Genomic DNA, 20,257 nt, shown 5'->3' on the forward strand with positions numbered 1-20,257 from the left:
TTGCCTAAAGATATAAAGCACTTAGCTGCCACTATTATGCGTTTTGTGGAACTGTATGTTTATCCATTAGTCGTTGAGAATAAGCTAGGAAGAGAATATGTATTATAGGCAATTATCTGTCCAACAAAACCCATATAGGCCTACCACAAGGAATTTATGGTATATATGTATCTATATATACATTAAGTACTTGTGTTAAGCATTAGTCTTGCATTTACATTACAGTGTAGCATTCTGTTTGTACACTTAATCTGCCACAAGGATAAAATGCAGACATTCGTCAGCAGAAATAAAATTATGTTGCCTAGTTTACATTTTTGAGAACAATGTTAATGAGGCATATGTTAATGATACTATATTCATATTTCATCAATATCAATGCAACTTTTTCTTAAACATGTGACTTTTTAATGTCACATCTGTTTGAGGAAAAAGTCACATACAGTATGCTTCAATATTGCTGTTTACATTCTGTTTGGCCACAAACCTTCAGAACCAGCTCAGAACCAGATTCTGTACAGTTGTATATGTAGACTGCACACTATACTTCCCCTCATTTGGACTTTTTACTTTCCATTTCGTTTATTACCACAACTGTGACCTGCTCAGCCGATTTGCTGTGATAGATCATAGTCTCATAGATAGTCTCATTACATATGTTACGTCCGTTCTACTTTTCGGGTACTTTACACCATGCCGGCCAGCAGATGATGGGCTCCTCCTCTATAGCCAGGTTCCTCTCGTGCTGTCGCCCCACGTTCTTCTCTCTTTTTCAACTTGTATTAGCTATGTGGGAGTGCAGCCCTGAATTTGTCATTTTTTGCCCTTATGTTACTCTGTAAAGCATTTTTGCGACAGTTTTCTAAAAAGAGCATGATACAAGTTAAACAGATTTTACTTGACTATACAGGCAATTCCATTTTACTGCCAGTGTAGGTAGATACACAAGTGAGATCATTAGTGATCTAAAAAATGAACGACCTGACAAAATCAATATTCATCAAACATCAAACATTACCACAAGCAGAAACATACAGCATTCTAATTATATTTATTTTCTGAGGAAGACAAGTTATTGCTTTATTTTGAAGCTCATGCACAGCAGAAATGAATGCACATGTTAAATTGTATGAATCTGTACATTGTACATATTCTGAGATCAACAGTAGAGTTGTACATCGTGATGTTTTTTTGTTTTTTTTGTCTTTATGACAAGTGGTTTTCACATGAGTATCCTTTTATGAAATCAACTATGAACTGTGTTTAAGTTACTCAGGCAAATTCGCCAGGATATCGGTTACAAATCCCAGGGTAATGCTTCCTGCTATTAGCCTTCCTCTCCCAGGAGATCTCGCTCAGGGAGATTGTGCTACCATGGTTGTTTTAGCCGTGATCGGATTCCCAGTGGAATTTTCTATGACCTTAGTCAGCAGGATGTTCCTGCATGCAAATGACCTCTTTGGCCTCCTCTATCTTAAGTGCTGGTTCAGCTGGTTTGGCTGGTTTCTCACACCTCTTACGTTTGATAAATTTCTCTTCAACTCTTTTTTGAACGGGGTCCTCCATCTTCCTGCTGTCTTTTTCGCTCATGCTTTTTCCTGTGGAGGTCGACTCCACTGTGGAGGACATATTTAAGCCAGTGTCTTCCTCCTTAGCAATGCATCCTCTATGCTTTTATGTTACCACCTATAACTCTGTCCAGTTACTTCTCTCCCGGATCTTCCTTTGTGTCACTACTGATTTTCTTTAGTTTAATTTCACCGGAACTTTCTTCTTTAAGGAGAAATGTGGTTTCCTCTTTTGCAGAGTTGGTTTTCATTCTGGGTGTAGCTTTTTGAGTTGACGTTGGAGTGCTTATGTCCTCTGATTTGCACAGGTTTCCCAAGCCATTCTCTGTGGTGTCTTTTGGCACTGCAATGGTGATTAATGGTGCATCTGGTTCATACTTTGGACTGCAAGCAAGCTTTGACCTAGACGGATCTGGTAGCTTCCCAGGATCTACAGTCCCTTTTTCCGGACTTCCTTCTGGTTTCACCTCAACATCTTTTTTCTCTTTACCACTGTGTCCCAAAATGTCCGCCTCTGGCTGCATTGACCCCTTGACCTTAATGAGGCCATACGTCTCTTTCTCGGGGGTCTCCTCAATCCCTGACAGCTCCTTCCCTTTTTCTCTTTCATCTTCTTCTTGGGGTTTGTCTTGAGTATGGCCACCTGGGTTTGATGGTTCTATCAAATCCATCTCTAAGATCCCGGAAGAGTCTCTACTCTGATATCCAACATGTTTATCTTCAGCCATATCCTCAGTTTCAGTACTCTGGTCTCTTACAATGGTAGTGGGCCTTTTGTCCTTAGTGTGTTCTTCTGCATCGGGCCAGCTTTGGGTCCCCATAACGGCTCCCTCAGGTTCACCCGCCTCTACGGACGACACTGTTGCTGTGTCGTCCACATCATCAGCCGACAGTGCCTCTTCATCTTCCTCTGACCCCACAGCGTCCTCTTCCTCTGTTGTCACCTCGACCTCAGCCACGTCTGCCTCCCTGTCAGTGCTGCTCTTCCCTTTGTCGCCACCAGCTCCTTCGCTGCTAGACCTCTCTGACTCTGTCTCCTCAGTCTCGGACAACTCCACTTCCCTTGTGGTTTCAGTTATGATCTCCTCCACAAACTTGTACTGGGGCATGACCCTGTAGCACTGGCCCCTTTGGATGGTAAAGTATGGAAGTGTGTAGACAGGGGATTGTCTGTACACATATGGCACTGGGCCCTGGGTGCAGGAATGAAGCCGCATTTCTTCTCCTTCCAACAGTTGCCTTAAAAAAGGAAGTTATAATATTTTTATAATTCAAATAAAATGCAACGACAATAAAAAGTTAACGGTGGTGACATTCTCTTGCAATGTGAGCTGGGGTTCTCAGTCTCGGTCTGGGGGGCCCCCTGTGCATTCTTGGATTTGTTCGAACCACATTAGCGGCCCATTGTAACAGACCATTAATTGTTCTTAATAAGACACTTTTAACATTTATTGAGGCTGCATTATGTCAGAAACTTAAAATAAAAACCATACCTAGTTCAATCCATATGTGTTGTTATAACATTAAAACAAATGTTAGCTTTTACAGGAAATAAAACAGTTATTGCTATACAGATGAGTTAATTAATCCCCTAAATTAACTTGCCTTTCTGATTGTGAAGAGAAAATTATTGTATTCAACTGTGAGCCAAAATTTTAAGAAGAAATGCCGATTCGATTTGGTGGTTATATTATTTATATTATTTTCTGCTCTTCCATGGTACAGATATTTGTTGATTCTTACCTGTAGGAACCAATTTCCACATCTAAAGCCATTTTCACATTTAGCAGATCTTGATATTGCTGACAGTAACCAGACATCTCTAACGTGGAGTTTGTAAGCTCCAGCTTCAGCCTTCTAATAGTGTGCTGCAAAAAAAAAAAAAAGAGTCCACAAATTAAGAGTATAGGGCATGAGATGAGTATACTACATATTGTATTGACAAATTAAGTGCTTGATCTCACTATTACGCAACCTGACTTAATATTGCAATGCCTTCCTGCAATATGTTCACTGCTCAGTACGTCACTGCAGAACTGCCAAGTAATTGAATGTAATGATCCAGAATAAATAATGCTACAGTTCAATCGCATTCACTGTTTAGTCCATATTCACATTAGACCTTAGACCAAGACTTATAGCCAGCAACCTACTCTGCATTTAAAATTGCATAACACTGGGATTTTCCGTTAACTGAAAACACAATGAATGCGGCTGTGAAGCCTAATAATATCTTATGAACTTCATATTCATAACGATTATAATGCACACGATTTATCGATAGCCTACCTGGTATTGATTGACTATTGTATCATGGTCTTCTTCGAGGACGTTCAGTTGCTTCTCAAGAGCCTCTTTCGCGCCAATTAACGTCTCAAGTCCGATGTTTTTCGTTTGTAGCCGCTTCTTGTACTCTGCGATTTCTTGCTTCGTTGTATCTAGAGCTTTTCTATTTATTTCTGCGGCCTCCATCATTTTTACCATTTGAGCCTGAAAACATTGCTCTGCTTGCTGGACGCCCGAACACGCGCGCCCTTCAAGTTGCCTCCTAATGTCCGTCAAAGCCGCTGTGACGTTTGCTGTTCCAAGACCCTTCGTTTCAGTACTACGCTGAGCCTCCTGGATTTGAGCCGAAATTTCTGATACCTCCACTTTGTGTTTTTGCTTTAGGAAATGTATTTCTTCAACGAGGGATTTGGCTTTTTTGTCTAGTTCCATTTTGGATAGATGTGCGTCATGAATATGGGTTCGCATTGTCTTAATACCGCTTTCAACGTTTGTCCTATAATGAGCTTCTTGTTCCCATTTTGATCGTAAAGAGTACAAGTCTTGCTCTAAGTGATCAAGTTCTACCTCAATCTGTCGATTCTGTTGCGATATGTCATTAACTTGTTTCCTTAAATCTTTAATCACAGGGTCATACTGCCGTGCCAGAGAAGAGAACTGTCTACTTTGCCTGATATCACCGATTTCCTTCTCTAGAGACTTATTGTGATTTTCCAAACGACGAACCTTTTCTATGAACCGTGCAAAACGACCGTTTACTTCCTGAAGCAGTTTTTTCTCATCTCTGTTCATCATCTGCGAGTCCCCTGCAAAATCAAGGTTGTCGATTGGAATCGACCCCAATTCCCTATGAAGTATCACGTTGTATCGTTTGAATGAAGAGGACGACGCATTGCTCCTTGAGCTCTTCAATGGGCCGATTTGTGAAGAAGATGATCCGAAATACGCAGTCCGTGAATATTCTTCTCTGATTCTCCTATGAGGAGAACTTGAGAGGTACTGCATACTGTAACTAAACCTTTCCTGCAGTAGGTATTGCTGTGCCGGTGTGCGGATATACCTATTACCCCCCCGCTAATATGGGCTACTCTTTGCCAGTGTCAGCTAGCGTCGCAGAATGGAACTGTCCGTGGTGCTAAAACAGAGAGAGTTTGCGGTTATGCGGGTAATCGATCAGCGACGAGCGTGTGTTTGAAAGATTTGTAACCAAACATTCTTGAGTTCTCACTGTTTTTCTTGTCAATAATATAAAATATATATATGAATCACCCTAATGTTCCCCAAGTCAAAGCCGATGTTTCAACAGCCTATTCCAAAAAAGGCAGAAAATGGCTCGGCATTATGCCAATTGTGTTATTTCCCGCAAATTCATGAAAACAAATTAACAAACGCGTTTATACCAATAAGTTATTTTTAAGCCATACACGTAATCAACTAATTCACCCTCATGCAGGCAGTCTGTGCAAACATTCCAGATCCTTTGCTTCGTAGTGACTAGTGTACGGCGTATTAAAAAAAAACTGCAGGTGGTGCAGCAGCAACGAGAAGTGTTGTAAATTACGTTACACAGTGGGTAAGTGAAAGCAGAAGTATTTTGGAAATGTGTACTGTTTAAAACTGTACTATACTATAATACAGAATTTCAGATTTTCAGAATCTGGAGAGAAAGACCAGACACAGAAGTTCAGCTGTGTTAGCTATTTTCGACGACAAAAAAACCGCAACATTGAGTGCAATTTGAATGTAATGCATAGTACATTATAAGGGGCTGATGTAGACCCCAACCACAAATAATCAAATGGTTACACAAGAAGAGTGAGCAATGGTGTGGGTGTAGCTAAGAGGTGTTATGCTCAATAAGATGAAAAGGAAGTTTGGACCTCAGTCAGTACACCACACACACTGCAAGTGTAGGAAGAATGGAATTGCGATGCAATAAACAAATGGGAAAGTTAGGCCTGTAGCCAATGCCCAAGGGCTCATAATGACTATAACTTACTTAAACAGGAATGGTCAGAACAGAAATTCTGCAGATCTGGATAATACTGAAGGTCTGAAGGACATGACCACTTTGTTTGTCACTGTATTCTATACATTCTATATGAACAAGTAATGTGTAATCATTTTCATGCTCTTTAAAGTGATAAAAACAACAGTAGAGAAATCATTTGCACTGAAATATTGACTAAACATCACCATCTATGCCTGTTTAGACATTAAATGGATGGAATTCAATGTATTAATTTTAGAGTCTGAGCTATTGCGTCCTCATGGCCTATATATTTCTGTTGTCTTATTGTATATCTCCTCCCATGGTTTTATGTGATTTGTACATGGATTTTTAAGTATCTTTAAGGAGGCATGATTCTGAAGCGTATGACAGCATCACCTCACAGAAAAAAGGTCCTGGGTTTAAATCCTGACCGGGTCCTTTTTGTGTCAAATTTAGTATCTTGATAGATATAGCCATGTCACATTATTTGTTTGTTTGTGGGTCATACATTTTGGGAGTTGATGGGGGAGGTGGGGTAGCGAGGCAGCCCTGACCATGCCCATACAATCCTGACACTTTATTTTTGGTGAACTATTTCCAGCCCCTTTCCAATCACTTTAAGTATGGAAACATTGTGTAACAGAAGCACCAGAACTAACAAAGACACCCAAGAACTGGCCAGTGACATCCGCCAAGGAAGATACTGGAAATGTCATTATTATTGAAGTAGCGGTGTCAGTGAGACAAATTTTTAGCAAGGGACAGCTACTCTACTCTACCGTAAAATGACAGTGATCTAGGCCAAAGGCCTAGTCTTTTGATTGACACATATTCCTAATTTGTTATAGTAGTGTACCATAAATTCATAGCAATCAATCAATCAGTCAGTCAACCAACCTTTATTTATAGAGCACATTCCATTCATTTGCGTGCAAAACAAAGTGCGTCAATGAGAATACATGAAACTGAACAGAATAGATAAAAGAACAGATCAATAAAAAGATAAAACTAAAGGGATGAAAAAAGTACTGAAATGAATGTTGGATGGCAGGGTGTTTGGAAACTACATCCTGTTGGGATCCACCCTTGAAATGTAGTTTATTCATTATACAATACAATATACAGTCCAGACTCGTTTCAAATCTACACAAAGTACTACTTGAAGTTATCACTCACAACTGAACTGACTTTAAGGCTAGCAATCGCAGAAACTAAAAGAACCCATTCCTACTTCTACACACGTTCACTGGACACGTTCACCAAAATTACAGAGGCCTAAGTACATACAATACTTACATCTCCAACAGAGTTCTTGCTGTCCAGTGAAATAGACATAGTACATTAATACAACATATGACATGACCTTTCTTTTGTGTATGTTTAATGAACACCTTAAGGGAAAGCAGACAGCAAAATGACAGCCAGATCTTCTAATGAGAGCCACAGATAAACTACCCTTTCAACTGCAAGAACTATTACGCTGGAATGAAAAAAGAAACTCTTCAATTTTATAATAATGCGCATCCCTTCTGTACATTCTGTTCATGATGCGGACCAGCCGCTTCCGGCACATATGCCAGTCTGAGGACACGTTCTGCAGCTTCATCCCCTCCATGTAGTGCTTCACAGCCGTGTCAAAAGACTTCATGTGGTTCTTCTGGAAGTCTCCAAACATGCGATGTAGGGCCTGCCGCTCAGCAGGCTTGAGATCAGTACGAGCGAACATTTCTTGGAAGATTTGCTCGCTCTTTTCAATCTGGTGAACCTCGGCGTACCTCAGTGCAAGCTCCAATTGGGGATAAAGGTACGTGGGGTTGAGTCGAACTTCCTGCTCCGTGTGGGAAATGGAGAGGAGGATCAGGTCTGGGTCGCGAGTCTCGCCATCCGGTCTGAAGGATTTCCAGCGGTAAGTGCTGGCGATCTCGTGGTGTAGGCGGGGAGAATCCGGGACTATCTCCAGCATCCTTTTCAGCGCGTTCAACGCCATATCGTAGTCCTGAACTTTCCTCAGGAACTTTCCCACCTTTAAAACTACGCTGAGGTTGTTCGGGGACACATCCAGAGCCTGCTTCATATATTTCCACGCCTCTAACTTTTTGCCGTTGTTTTGGTATATGCGGCCCAGGTAAACCATGATGGAGCCGTTTTCCGGGTCGAGTGCCAGGGCTGTCACAAGCTGTTTCAGCGACCGTGATGAGCCCAAGGGGATCTGCTCACCTCTCATTATCCTCAAACCGTCCCATCGGAACAGGGAGATGGCGTACCCCGTGTTCCATTCCTTATCGTCTGGCTCCCTCTGCAGGGCCTCATAGAAGCACTCTTTGGCTGCCTCGTAGTGGTTTTTGGAAAACTTCAGGAGGGACCAGGCCTTCTCCCCGAGAACCTCCCGAGAGAGGGTCTCTGCTGGGTGTGTCGGGGAGCTGGTGTTGATCTCCTCCAGCTTCTGGAGGTATGTCCAGGCTTCGGGGTCGTGGCCCATGAGGTGATGCACCCAAGCAAAGTTTCCATATGTCACAACGCAGTGCTTTGCATTGTCTACGTTTTTCTCCTTGGCTTTGGCCAAGCACTCCAGAGCCTCTTCGTTAAAGCCCTGCAGATGTTTGACATAAGCCAGGAAGTTGTAGGCTCTGCCCTTCAGGTTATTCTCTGAGTCATGCGGAAGGGATACGGAGTCACTGAATTTCACCTCCAGGAAGTTAAGATCTGCGTCCTCCACCCTCAATCCCCAGGTGAAGTGACACTCCAGCTTCTCCAGGTCACTTTTCAAATTTCCATTTGCATCACCGCTGCCAGAAAAAAGAGAAATTGATTAGCAACACTCACTTTTACCGCAATACCCACACCATTATGTCAGCCATCAGGATCTTTCCCTGTGTGAATACATCACTAGCCCAGTCAATCTTCTGATACAATCTTATAATTAAGCTACACCCCTGCTCAGAAGTTTGCAATCACCTTGTCTTTTTACATTTTAATATTTTATTTTCTGTGTGTGTTATGAAAGAATTCACATGTGGTCAAAACGCGGAGCTTTTATTAAAGGGTATTTCTGCTAATTTTGGTTTCACCATGACTTCCTGATGTCTGTGACCTGTCAACATCATCATTATCATCAGTCTGGATATTTTCTTTTCAGGTTGTCCTACAAGTGATTCTAAAACTCTTTGCATTTCAATGGATCTATATGGGAATTTAGGGGTGGGACTAGATTCAGCTGTCAAGTATACTGATACAATATGGAACACATTTGTTGGCTGAGTGCCTTTAAGTCATCAAGGGTCCAAGGTATCAAATGAGCCTCCACCATTCTGCTGCCAGATATGCAGTAGATACTAAAGAACTGAGATGATGTATGTTTTGTTTTGTGGCCCATTCTCCTGCTAGCTAGATCCATTTTATTTAGTTATCCATTTGTGGCCATAATGATCAGCAACAATGCTTAGCAATGATGCCTTTCAAATGATGCCCAATTGGTATAAAGGGGCCCAATCTGCAGCATTGGTAGAATTAATGGTGTTTATGCAACATTCGGACCCAACCATCTACATGTTCCAGCAGAAATCAAGATGTGTCCAACCAGACCATGTTTTTCCAATCAGAATTTTCCAGTTTTGTTGATCATATGCTCACTGTAGCCTAATTTTCGTGTTCTTAGCAGATAGGAGTGTAACCGGGTGTGGTCTCCCATTCCATTCTTGTAGCCCGAGATTCAAGGTTGCTTCACTGCTTGAACAAGTCTGCCCATTCCATGCCTCCTTTGTTTCCAGCTGGAGCATGTTGGAACATTTTCACTCCCGTTACTTTCAACTGAATCACCAGGATGTAATGTCCTAGAACTGTACCGATGGTCTATAGTCATAGCAAAGACATGTATATGCTGTCTGAATCAAAAATATTTCCTCTAATATGTGTATATATTTTTAAATTAAGCAAAAACCTAAAAGTGTTTGGTTGTTCCCCAGTCTCCCATAAATATTTCCAGATCCTAAATAACACTCCATCCTCACTCCTCACCCCACCCAAATACATTTTCTTATGCAAGTGGGATCTTTCGGACACTTTATTGCAATAGGTAACACAATCCAAACTGATTCCAGTGAGACACAACACTTGTTTCAGTATGATGCATTAAATTCCACTGGAATTTGTAATAGTGCAAATTTGGGGTAATATCAATAAAATAACAATTTCTATGCAAATTCATGGATAATGAATTGTTGACATAGCTTATTTTGAGAGTTATGTGAAGGAAAACAATCATGCAACCTGGGCATTTTTGAGACATATCCACATATGCATTTATGGATTAAAACGACCAAATTCATGAAAACAATCTAACAATTGTACATCGTCTCTGTCGGTGGCAGTTTGTCATGCGGTAATTGATAAACGTTCACCAGCGTTTTTCCATTTTCACATAAATGAAGTACACTTTCTAAACTTTCCATCTCAATCGGCATATCGCAGTGTAGTAAACGTTGTTATAATTACAGGGGATATGTACTGCAATTGCGAGATCTGATTATGAAGACTGAGCTCTTCTTAAATTTGGACAATACGCAATGATATCCACTCTCGAAAATAAATGTCACTCCCAAAAGCAGTGTGACTTAAAAACAAAAAACTTAAAAAAAAAACTTTAAAAAACTTAAAAACTTTACATTTTTTGTTTCGACACATTTACACTCTGTATTATGTATTACAGTACTGGATTTACATACTGGACTGCGGACATTTGGGCCAAAAAAACATCGAAATGTTTTACTGTGTAATGTCGTCTACTACAGTAATGTAAAATATATTTACAGTAAATACAAAAATGAAGTGGCTTACCTCATATTTGCAGGCAGGGGGCTGACACTGTTTCACTGCTGTCTTAATTCCCTCAGCGGTAGAGAGAGTTGAGTGTTGTGTCACCTGGGTAGCGTTGCTCAACAAACAAAGGTATGTTAAGTTTCATTTTCAGAAAATAAAAGGAAACGAAAGTGAAAAACATTTGTCCATTCTATTTATCGTCATTTCTTATTTCACAACATTGCATTGTGAGTGTGTTCAAATATTATTTTTAAGCCGAGTAATTATAACAGTGAGAATCAGCTGGATCTTCAGTTCAGTTTTTCAGTTCATTTCTTAGTTTTATTGGAGCCACTATTTAAATGACAACCGTTGCGTCTGAATGACGACTGACATTTCTTGTATTTACAGTAAATACTGTCACTGAATACTATTCCTTATGTCACATATGTGGACTAATATCTGTGTTATAATATCTAACTAATATCTAAGTTACATAAACCGTAGACAAGTTTAGTTTTCAAGTAAATTAATATTGGAGCTGTGAGCGTGAGGTGGAAGTTCTGAGAGGGGGAGGTGCCAAGCGGCCATCCATGAATGAAGACTGAATGAAGAGGTCTGCCAGGGGTGTTGTTATGTTCCTGTGTTCTGTCCTGTGTTAGTTAATTGTTTATTTTCATTATTCTTGTAATTTATTATTTTTCATATTTCATGTCTGGTGTTCTGTTTATTCATTAGTCTTTGCACTCGTCTTCCCCTGTGATGTCTGAGTCTAAATGTTTACTAGCCCAGTCACTCCCCTGTCTACGTGCCCCACTATTCGGGTGTTTACGATAGTTCTGGGGTTCAACCTTCCTTCCAATCTTGCATTCCTTACTTCCTGCTTTCTCTCCATTTCATGTTTGTACATAGCACTAATATACTAATCCCAACTAACATAGAAGTTGTACAGTACTAATTATACGAACACACTAATATGTTTGTCAAACTAACAAACTAACATTCACTAGTTTTGGGTATTTGTAATTTAAGTCACTTAACTAACTTACTAACACATCTCAAGTTTCAATTCTGTTCTGTAACTCCGCCTCCCTATTCTATCACTGATTACTTGCTTAGTTTCAGCGAAGTATTTGCACCTGTCTCTCCGTATCTCTACATCTCCTGATTCTCTGCAAATTGTCTACTCCCTAGTCCGGAGCCATTTGCATTACGTGTGTCTTTGTGAATCCAGTCCGCGTTTTCGTTTCCCCCTCATTATTGTCCTATTACCCTTTCATGTATCTCACCTGATGTTTATTTGTTAGACCGCCCTCACTCCCATGCCCCGCCTAGTTTGTCTCATTCTCCTGTGTATTTATACCTGTCCTTTTCAGTTGCAGGCTGCTAGTTTGTCTTGTCCTGTTTTTGTTCCAGAGCCCTTTATTCCTTCCCCTTCCCCTTCCCCTTCCCCTTCCCCTTCCCCTTCCCCTTCCCCTCCCCTAGGTCTAGTCCCAGTCCCAATCCCAGTCCCAGTCCCAGTCCCCTTGTTCCTGAGTCCTTGCCCTTGTTTAGTTTTTTGGATTTCCTGGTTTTGACCCCTGCCTGCTTCCCTGGACTCTTTGCTTGTTGTGGATCTGTACCTCTGCTTTGTTGGACTGACCCCCTGGTTTTTGACCCTGGCCTGTTTTTTGACTACACTCTGTCTGCTAGTAAACCTGTCATTTTCCACACCCCTGTGTCTGCTTCTGGTTCCTCTGTCCTCCCTGCTGTGACAGGTGTAGGGTCTGATGATTTTTTGTAGGTAAGCTGGGGAAGACCCCCTTAACTGCTTGGAAGGCTAGCACCAATGTTTGGAATTTGATGCGAGCCATGATAGGCAGCCAGTGGAGGGAAGTAAGCAGGGGGGTGACGTGAGTATTTGGGAAGGTTGAAGACCAGACGAGCTGCTGCATTCTGGATAAGTTGGAGGGGTCTAATGAGGGAGAGGGAATTGCAGTAGTCCAGGTGGGACAGAATCATCGCTTGGACCAGGAGCTGGGTCGAGTAGGTGGTGAGAAAGGTGCGGATTCGCCGTATGTTGTATAGGAAGTCATGAAAGGCATATGCTAGTACAGGGTTTGACTCGCCTCAAAAAAAAAAGGGATTGGTACTTCTTGGCACTGGTACTACCACAGATAATAGAAAGGTGATGTTATTTAAAGGTGTGTTGCATTGTTCTGCAAACAGCAGTCATTGTACAAAGGCATTTATCTGTACGCTGTCAGGTAGTGGAACTTGTTTAGAAAATGACTATTAATTTACTGTAATTCTAGAGTGACTATAATGCATTAAGTATTTTCATTTTATTACTTGAGATATACCAAATAAATTAGCAATTTGTGATGGACAGTTTAACTGTTTAGAGCTGGGGATATTATGATTTGCTAAACTGCACTCCTGGTACTGAGTGACAAGTTGGCAAATGTAAGTCTGCTTCAGTACATGAAGATAATCCCCATATCTGAGACTTCTGAGATTTAGCCCAACATTCAATCATTTCCTTTCCTCAGTGACTGGAAAGCGGCTTCTTCTGAGAACTAGGGAACTAATAGTAACAGATTCGTGAACTAGCTAACTTAGTAATGTAGCAACAGCTTGGTTAAAAGAATGAAATAAATGCCTGGCCAAACTGAACCCAGGGATGGACCTCCTGTTTGCGGTCTAGCTGCTGCCTTCCGATCGTCACTTAGAGAAGAGAAGTACCTGAGGCTCATGTAAAGTGAATGCCATGGAAGTGAAATGCCACACAAGTATAATTTTCTCTGGGATGCATTTTATTGTGTTTACCAGCGTTTGAATGCCAGTGTCAGGCCGTCGCCAAAAGCGAGCATGCTCAGATCGATCCTGTCGTCCGTGTGCAGTTTCTTATTCAGTGTGTCGATGGTCTGGGAGCGCAGGTCATCCTCTGCTGGTGCAATGACCCTGCCGCTCCACAGAACCTGAAAATCAGACGGTCCGGAGCAATGAACACACTTCATACAAAGAAACAGAGGGGTATGCACCAGGGAGAAGGTTGACTGAGAAAGAGAAATCTTGACTGACAGGGATTTAGCCATGGTACTAGCTATGGCGGGGGAGCCAGTAATGAAATCGGGCTGCAAATCAGAGATGGTATCTCCCATTTGAGGAGATGAGAAGATATGAAATAATTTATGTTGCTGGAATCCAGAATCTCCCCCCATAAGGCTAAACAGTGTCCAGACACTGCCATCAATGTCATTGTTAGAAAACAAAGGTGTACCACTATTTTCTTCAAAAATATTCATCATAAACTGTACTCTGTAATTGGAAATGTTCTACCTATTTTTGTTTGTGAATTATGAATATAATTCAAACAGCAACACTCACTAACAAACAACACTCGCTCGTAAAAGAAGGTGGAAAATTTCTGATTACAGAAGAAGCAGTTTGAGAACACTCACGTTGTCAATGGCGATAATGCCACCTTTCCTCACAAGCTGCATGGATTTCTCATAGTAGTTTCCGTAGTTCTGCTTGTCTGCGTCGATGAAGACGAAGTCAAAGGTCTCGTTCTCCCCAGCAGCTAGGAGATCATCTGTGGAGTTAAGTTCCAGACACAAATCCAGCAAGATGTCAAGCTCACTCAATGCTGAAAGCTACAGTGCAATTCCTTAGTATTGGACAGTGTCACATATTTGGACAGTGATACACGGCCAAGCCACAATACTGCCTCCACCATGTTAGACAGATGAGGTGGCATGCTTTTGATCATGAGCTGTTCCTTTTTTTTCTCCACTTTCCTCTTTCCATCACTCTGGTACAAGTTGATCTAAATCTCGTCTGTCCATAACACTTTGTTCCAGACCACTATATGGTTTTTCATGTACTATCTATGAAAACGGTCACAATTACCACACTCTTCACCAAATATGGATGTAAGAACTCTCAAAGCTAAAAGTCTGCATTTTAACTGATTCACTGTGCTGGAGTACACAGCCAAAACAACAAAAAATGTGTCACTGTCTGAATACTTACAGGCTGCACTGTAATTTGAATATATTAGGAATTATTTACCCAAGGTCTTCAGGGCTGGCTGTAAGCGGATATCAATTTTCTTGTCCACTCCTGCCTAAATGAAAGAATACAGATAGTGTATGAAGGCCTGAGAATTTGAGACTGGCATGCATTTACACATCAAGGATGTTTTCCAGACCTGTGCCACATCACTCACTGTTCCTCTACTTCCTGTTCATGCCTATCGCTCCGATCAGTGTCCTCTACTTCCTGTTCTTGCATCTTGCACAGATCAGTGTTCTACTCCGTTTAAAAATGTTTTTCCTTTTTGTTGAATGTATAGTGCTGTCTTTTAAAAGTATATTCATCTTTTAATATATTCACCTGGATGTACCAGCACTTTTTAAGGATGCCAGACACTGACAACATTGACAAGATACTTTATTGTTATTTCTTTTTGAATATATTAGTGTTTAATAAAAATAATTGCAGATCTTAAGTGTGTTCTTTTTGATGCCTATTTGAAAGAAAGTGCTATATTCTGTGAAGAATACACCATAACAAATAACAAATAAAAATAGCTTGTAAGTAAAAAGGCCAAATAAAAAATGTCAATGACTTTACGTAATCTCATTGTGTTATGTGCTTTGCAGTGATGTTTATTCACTGAGTGCTTCCTATGCATTTCCTCCCCATTATTTCACACTGCACATGACTGCAGCAACTGACTGACCAGCAGGGGTCACTGTGTACACAATGAGGTGCTATCATCCCTGCCATCTGAAACCCTCCCACACCCTCCACAAGCAGGATCACTGAGATAGCTGGAGAATGGGTTTTACTTGGCGCAGTTATCCAGCTAACTCCTATCCAGCTAATTACTCCTGCTCTGTAGAGCAGGCCCCTGGGTGACACCAGACCCCATTTTGTGTCACCATGCAGGGTACTTCGTAGTGGGCTGGTTTTTACCTCTTTAAAGAAGGGCTTGCCGATATCGGCGTAGTCCTCATTGATCTCACAGGCCACCACGCGACCATCGTCTGGAAGTGCCAGTGCCATGCTGAGGGCATTGTACCCGGTGTACATTCCTGCATGGAGACACATTTCCATCTGTCTTTACACCCTTCTTACACACACACACACACACACACACTCTCTCTCACTCTCTCTTTCACACACACACACACACAACTCACACACACAAACACACGCACACACTCACACATCCACACTCACCCACGCGCACACACATACTTACACACACCAACATACACACGCTCTCTCTCTCTCATACACTCACACACATACTCACACACACACACTCTCTCATACACTCACACACATACTCACACACTCACACCAACATACACACAAAACCTTCATTTTGAGGATTCCGTCATCCAGTCACTGCCAAAAGAAGAAGAATCTTTGTACCTATTTCTATGGCTTTTTTGGCTTTCATCAGTTTTAGCAGGTTGGCCATGAGCTGAGCATGCTCAATCGTTGCTAACATGATGTACAAAGGATCTTCAAGTGTTTTCTGGAAAACATTCAAACAGATGCATATTGCAGGCTCAAACATATATGGACTCTCCAGGTATACAAGGATGCTGCGCCAGTTTTTCCCTGGAGTGTAGCGGTTTCAGACAGCATGCATCATCAAAAATAGTTCAGAAGAGAGATGAGATTATGTCATTTTTAAACAAGGACACAGAATCATTGACGCGAGGCACCACTCTTTGCCTGCTAATAGCTCCCCCTTGTGGCAAATCTTCAGCCTACAGCCTGAGTGAACGACTGAGCGAGTAAAATGCACGAGGTATTCAGGTGCTATACACAACTTCTTGAGGCATAATATTGCTGTAAAAGAAGGTTCGTAGTTAGACGTTTTGTAATTACGTGAAGTGTATTTTATTGCTTTAAACCAAAAACTTGTTTGCTGAAACCAGCCATGATGTTGGCTAAAACATACACAAAAACTGAAATAATCTTTAAAAAAAAAAAAAAAAAAAAAAAAAACCAGAAAGGGAACCATGAACTCACTTTAAAGCCCCATTTCAAATCTTACATGATGCTGCCATCTCATGGCTGCCTATGGTTTTACAGGCCCCAAAATGAAATCACTCTGAGGAAAAAAAACTAAACATTAAATAAACATCTGCTGTTGAAAGTTTCAGTCTGAGAAGGTGGTACCAGTGTGCCTGTGAGTGTGTGTATGTGTGTGTGTGTGTGCATGCGTGCGTGTGTGCGTGTGTGTGTGTGTGTGCATGTGTGAGTGTGTGTGTGTGTGTGATTACCAATCTGAGTTTCTCCAGCACTGGTGGTTCTCTCACTGAATTGTTGAACACATACTGCATTAAGGGAGTTTCTGGGTGGTAATATTTGGGTCTGCATTTTCCTTTGAACAGAAAGTAAACAGGTGTAGAGTGGCATTAGTTTTAAAAATGTCATGACAAATGCTTGGCTGAAAAATGCAGAGACATGCTACACTTTAGATAAATGTCTAAAACAGTATGAGTCTTGTCATGAAATTGTACCCCTAGCCATGGGTGTAATAATACATTTGTAACTTTTTTGTGTCTAAAGGTTTTTACTTTATTTTACTGTTAAGTACCCAAAGAACATTATTGTACCTTTGGGTACATGTACAAAACCATGGCATACAAATAGCAACAGTTAAAACAGGATGCTGTCCACCTATTTTAAAGTGGCAGTCCATATGAGCAAAAACCAGGTGATGCAATTTAGCCTGTACCATACCAACTGTCTTGAATCTTTTACCTTCACAATTTTCCTAAAGATCACAATTTAATATAATTGGCTTTGCATAACCTCATGTTAAGTGAACAAAGGAATGCACAATGTGCTATTTTTAAATTCAGAAATATAATTATAATATGTGACATTGTACCCATAAACTAGGCCCACAAAATATAAAATACATAATCATATTGCATATTCAGCTCTGAAAATGAACAATTGTTTTTGGCCTGTGATGTCTAAATGCATGAAATATCAAATAAATTCACAAAGGCAGTGTCACGTCATTTCTGTCTACTCTAGCTTTGATATAATCCTGTAGTAATTCAGTCTGATATTTCAATTATTAACTACAGTTAATTTATCAAATAGAAATTTTTTAAAAATAGAAACTTACCGGTCAATGCAAGAAAGAAACAAACACAAAATACAGTCTTCAGTTCTAGAGCCATTCTGCTTCTACAAACTGCAATATTTGGATCTACAGGTAGACTGGCACTGTAGAGCCTACTGACAGCATGGAGGTCGATACAGGAGTATTTAAGTACCTTCAGACCAGGTTGGGGCAGACTGAGATTGGCTGTCTTTAATGTCAATACTCTATCTAGAGGCGGGACATACACTTAAACAGATGTCTTTACTGTCAATACTGTACGTACAGGCAGGACATACTTAAACAGATGTCTTTGATGGATAAAATATTTTATAAGCATGCACCCTAACACACTATGCATTCTGATTTGCATTTGTTATATTATTCAATTTATTAATATCAAGAAGTTCATGCTTGTGGAATTACAGAAGTGTCCAGGACCTGTAATAACACCATGCAGGTAGGCATAAAAGCGTATCTCAAGAGTAAACACATAACACTACTACAAATAGCATTCTCCATCATGGATAGAAACAACTTCACAGAAAGTTCAAACTTGGGGGGGTTGCAGCATAGCAGCAAGCGAAAGTTTGTGGACCTTTGAGGGAATGGTTACTCAACATCCAGCAGAGCTGAAGTCCACAGTGCAGCACGTTTTCCAGAAACTCATGCAAGACAGGAATAAAAACTAAACAAATGGACTCTACAGGGCAAAGGCAACGATAGAGTAAACACGAAAATCCAGGAATTGAGAAGTAAACACAAAATACAATCCATAAACAGAGGGAACAAAGTGCAGGGCCACAAAAGGCTACAGTACACCAGGGAAGTTCTCACAAAGACACATAGGAAACAGGGAATATGAACACACAGACCACACATGAAAGCAATGACTTAAACCAATAAACATGTGCAGGCTCAGAACAACCAAAAATCAAATCCTCACTACAGCAAAACACGAGGAAAGGGAGACTAGCGGCCTCAGGTGGCCATTAGGAGCACTGGTCCTATCTCTTCAATTATCCTCTTATAATGTTATGATAATAGATGGCCCAAACCTCAAAATATCACATGAAAAGTGAAAGTGAAATTCACACAACACCGTACAGTATAAACCACTAAGAAGAACAATCCAGAACAGGATTTTTTGACATCATATATTGCTATTTTTGGGCTCTGGCATGGTGTCTGCCCTTTTCCTTTTTGCTCTTCTGTTTAATATGTATTTCAAATACTTTGTTACTATTTTTGTCTTAAATCTGATAAAGTATATTTGTATAGATGTATATTTTAAAATTGTTAGCAATCTCCTGGGATTTTACTGGAGTCAAAAGGGTTTAAGGGATTCATGTAAAGTTATTCACTCAAATCTGGATCACAGGCATGCATAATTGATCCCAGATAAACACCCCGGGTCTAATCTGTCAGGATTAGTTTTTTTAATCCGGATTTTAAAGGGGGGAGAAAACCGAGATTTTGAGTGTCACTTGGAGCAGTGCGGAGTGCACGCAAGGCCAGTAGCAGAACCTGTCCCCACCTACATTAAAAGATAAATCAATAAAGATTCTAAAAATAAATAAAACACAAACAAACATACAATGGCGTCTGAGACCCCCCCCCCCCCCCTCCTCGTGTAATCCAGGAAATAAACAGAGTTGAATCATTAAAAACGAATGAAAGTTACTTCAAAACTTTGCAAGAATTACTCAGACCAAATCACCTGACCTCAACCCCATTGAACATTTATGGGGGCACTTGAAGACTGACAAATGCCAAGCATTCAGTAACATCACAATATGCTCTTTGGAACATTACCAAATAATGCTGGGGTCAGGGAATAGGACAGAAGGACCATGTACAGACTCAGGGATAAGTAGAATAAGGCAGGCTTTAACAAAGGGAAGAACAAGAATGTAATCCAGAAACAGGCAAATGGCGTAATCGAAGCAGACCAGTACATCCAGGGAAAGTTCAAACAGGTAGGCAGATAAAAAAACAGGCTAAAGCACATACACAAAATCCAAAGACACAGGGAGTCCAAAGTCAGGCAATGATCAAAACCAGAATCATCCCCACAGACCCACATTAAAAAGGTTTGAGATCCCTGTTCTTGACACATAATCAAATGCTTCCTCATGCAGGAGCGTACCTGGCCTACTGTATGTGCGATTTGCTCGATCCTACAGAGAGTGGCAGTGTTGTCAAGGCAATAATGTTGCCTCTTTGAAATGTAGGCCTAAGCATTCTGTGGTGTGGTGCTTTGGTCCTTATTGACTGACTTTCTGATAAAAACAAAAAAAACTAAATATGCATTATTCCCATGAAGAATATATAGTGTACTCAAATAGACTGGTGCAAATTCTGGTGAGTGATGCTACTCTAATGTAGTTAAGGGCATAGGGGGCATATTATACAAGTCTGCTATTTATCATAGACATCAGAAATAAACCAACCTCAGTTCAGACTTTATCTTGGTTTTTTGTCTTG

General features: G+C 40.7%; 3 protein-coding genes across 3 annotated transcripts; all 3 read right to left on the reverse strand.

Annotated features, from left to right (window-relative positions):
- Window positions 1–877: 877 nt before the first annotated feature.
- Window positions 878–4,933, reverse strand: LOC133118592 (neurofilament medium polypeptide). Its single transcript, XM_061228701.1, has 3 exons — window positions 3,858–4,933; window positions 3,312–3,436; window positions 878–2,807 (listed from the first exon to the last, which is right to left on the reverse strand). The coding sequence occupies exons 1-3, from the start codon at window positions 4,857–4,859 to the stop codon at window positions 1,703–1,705; spliced, it is 2,232 nt and encodes a 743-aa protein (XP_061084685.1). The 5' UTR covers window positions 4,860–4,933; the 3' UTR covers window positions 878–1,702.
- A 571-nt stretch (window positions 4,934–5,504) lies between these two features.
- On the reverse strand, window positions 5,505–10,765 carry ifit8 (interferon-induced protein with tetratricopeptide repeats 8). Its single transcript, XM_061228744.1, has 3 exons — window positions 10,681–10,765; window positions 7,383–8,633; window positions 5,505–5,511 (listed from the first exon to the last, which is right to left on the reverse strand). Exons 1-3 carry the CDS (start codon window positions 10,683–10,685, stop codon window positions 5,505–5,507), a joined length of 1,263 nt encoding a protein of 420 aa, XP_061084728.1. The 5' UTR covers window positions 10,686–10,765.
- Window positions 10,766–13,415: 2,650 nt separating this feature from the next.
- comtd1 (catechol-O-methyltransferase domain containing 1) lies at window positions 13,416–17,916 on the reverse strand. Its single transcript, XM_061228644.1, has 7 exons — window positions 17,795–17,916; window positions 16,935–17,035; window positions 16,072–16,177; window positions 15,607–15,725; window positions 14,698–14,752; window positions 14,085–14,218; window positions 13,416–13,601 (listed from the first exon to the last, which is right to left on the reverse strand). Exons 1-7 carry the CDS (start codon window positions 17,847–17,849, stop codon window positions 13,446–13,448), a joined length of 726 nt encoding a protein of 241 aa, XP_061084628.1. The 5' UTR covers window positions 17,850–17,916; the 3' UTR covers window positions 13,416–13,445.
- Between the last annotated feature and the right edge of the window lie 2,341 nt (window positions 17,917–20,257).

Source organism: Conger conger, chromosome 18 (assembly GCF_963514075.1).
Source record: "Conger conger chromosome 18, fConCon1.1, whole genome shotgun sequence".
NCBI lineage: Eukaryota > Metazoa > Chordata > Actinopteri > Anguilliformes > Congridae > Conger > Conger conger.

What these genes read in the sequence shown, in the direction of transcription:
- LOC133118592 (XM_061228701.1), bottom strand. Translation starts at nt 4,859, where the DNA reads ATGCAGTACCTCTCAAGTTCTCCTCATAGGAGAATCAGAGAAGAATAT. An exon ending in CAATAGTCAATCAATACCAG is followed by an intron (nt 3,437 to 3,857) that starts GTAGGCTATCGA and finishes TTTTTTTTGCAG; the next exon opens with CACACTATTAGAAGGCTGAA. An exon ending in GTGGAAATTGGTTCCTACAG is followed by an intron (nt 2,808 to 3,311) that starts GTAAGAATCAAC and finishes TCCTTTTTTAAG; the next exon opens with GCAACTGTTGGAAGGAGAAG.
- comtd1 (XM_061228644.1), bottom strand. Translation starts at nt 17,849, where the DNA reads ATGGCTCTAGAACTGAAGACTGTATTTTGTGTTTGTTTCTTTCTTGCA. An exon ending in TTTCTTTCTTGCATTGACCG is followed by an intron (nt 17,036 to 17,794) that starts GTAAGTTTCTAT and finishes TTCTGTTCAAAG; the next exon opens with GAAAATGCAGACCCAAATAT. An exon ending in GCCAGCCCTGAAGACCTTGG is followed by an intron (nt 14,219 to 14,697) that starts GTAAATAATTCC and finishes TTAACTCCACAG; the next exon opens with ATGATCTCCTAGCTGCTGGG.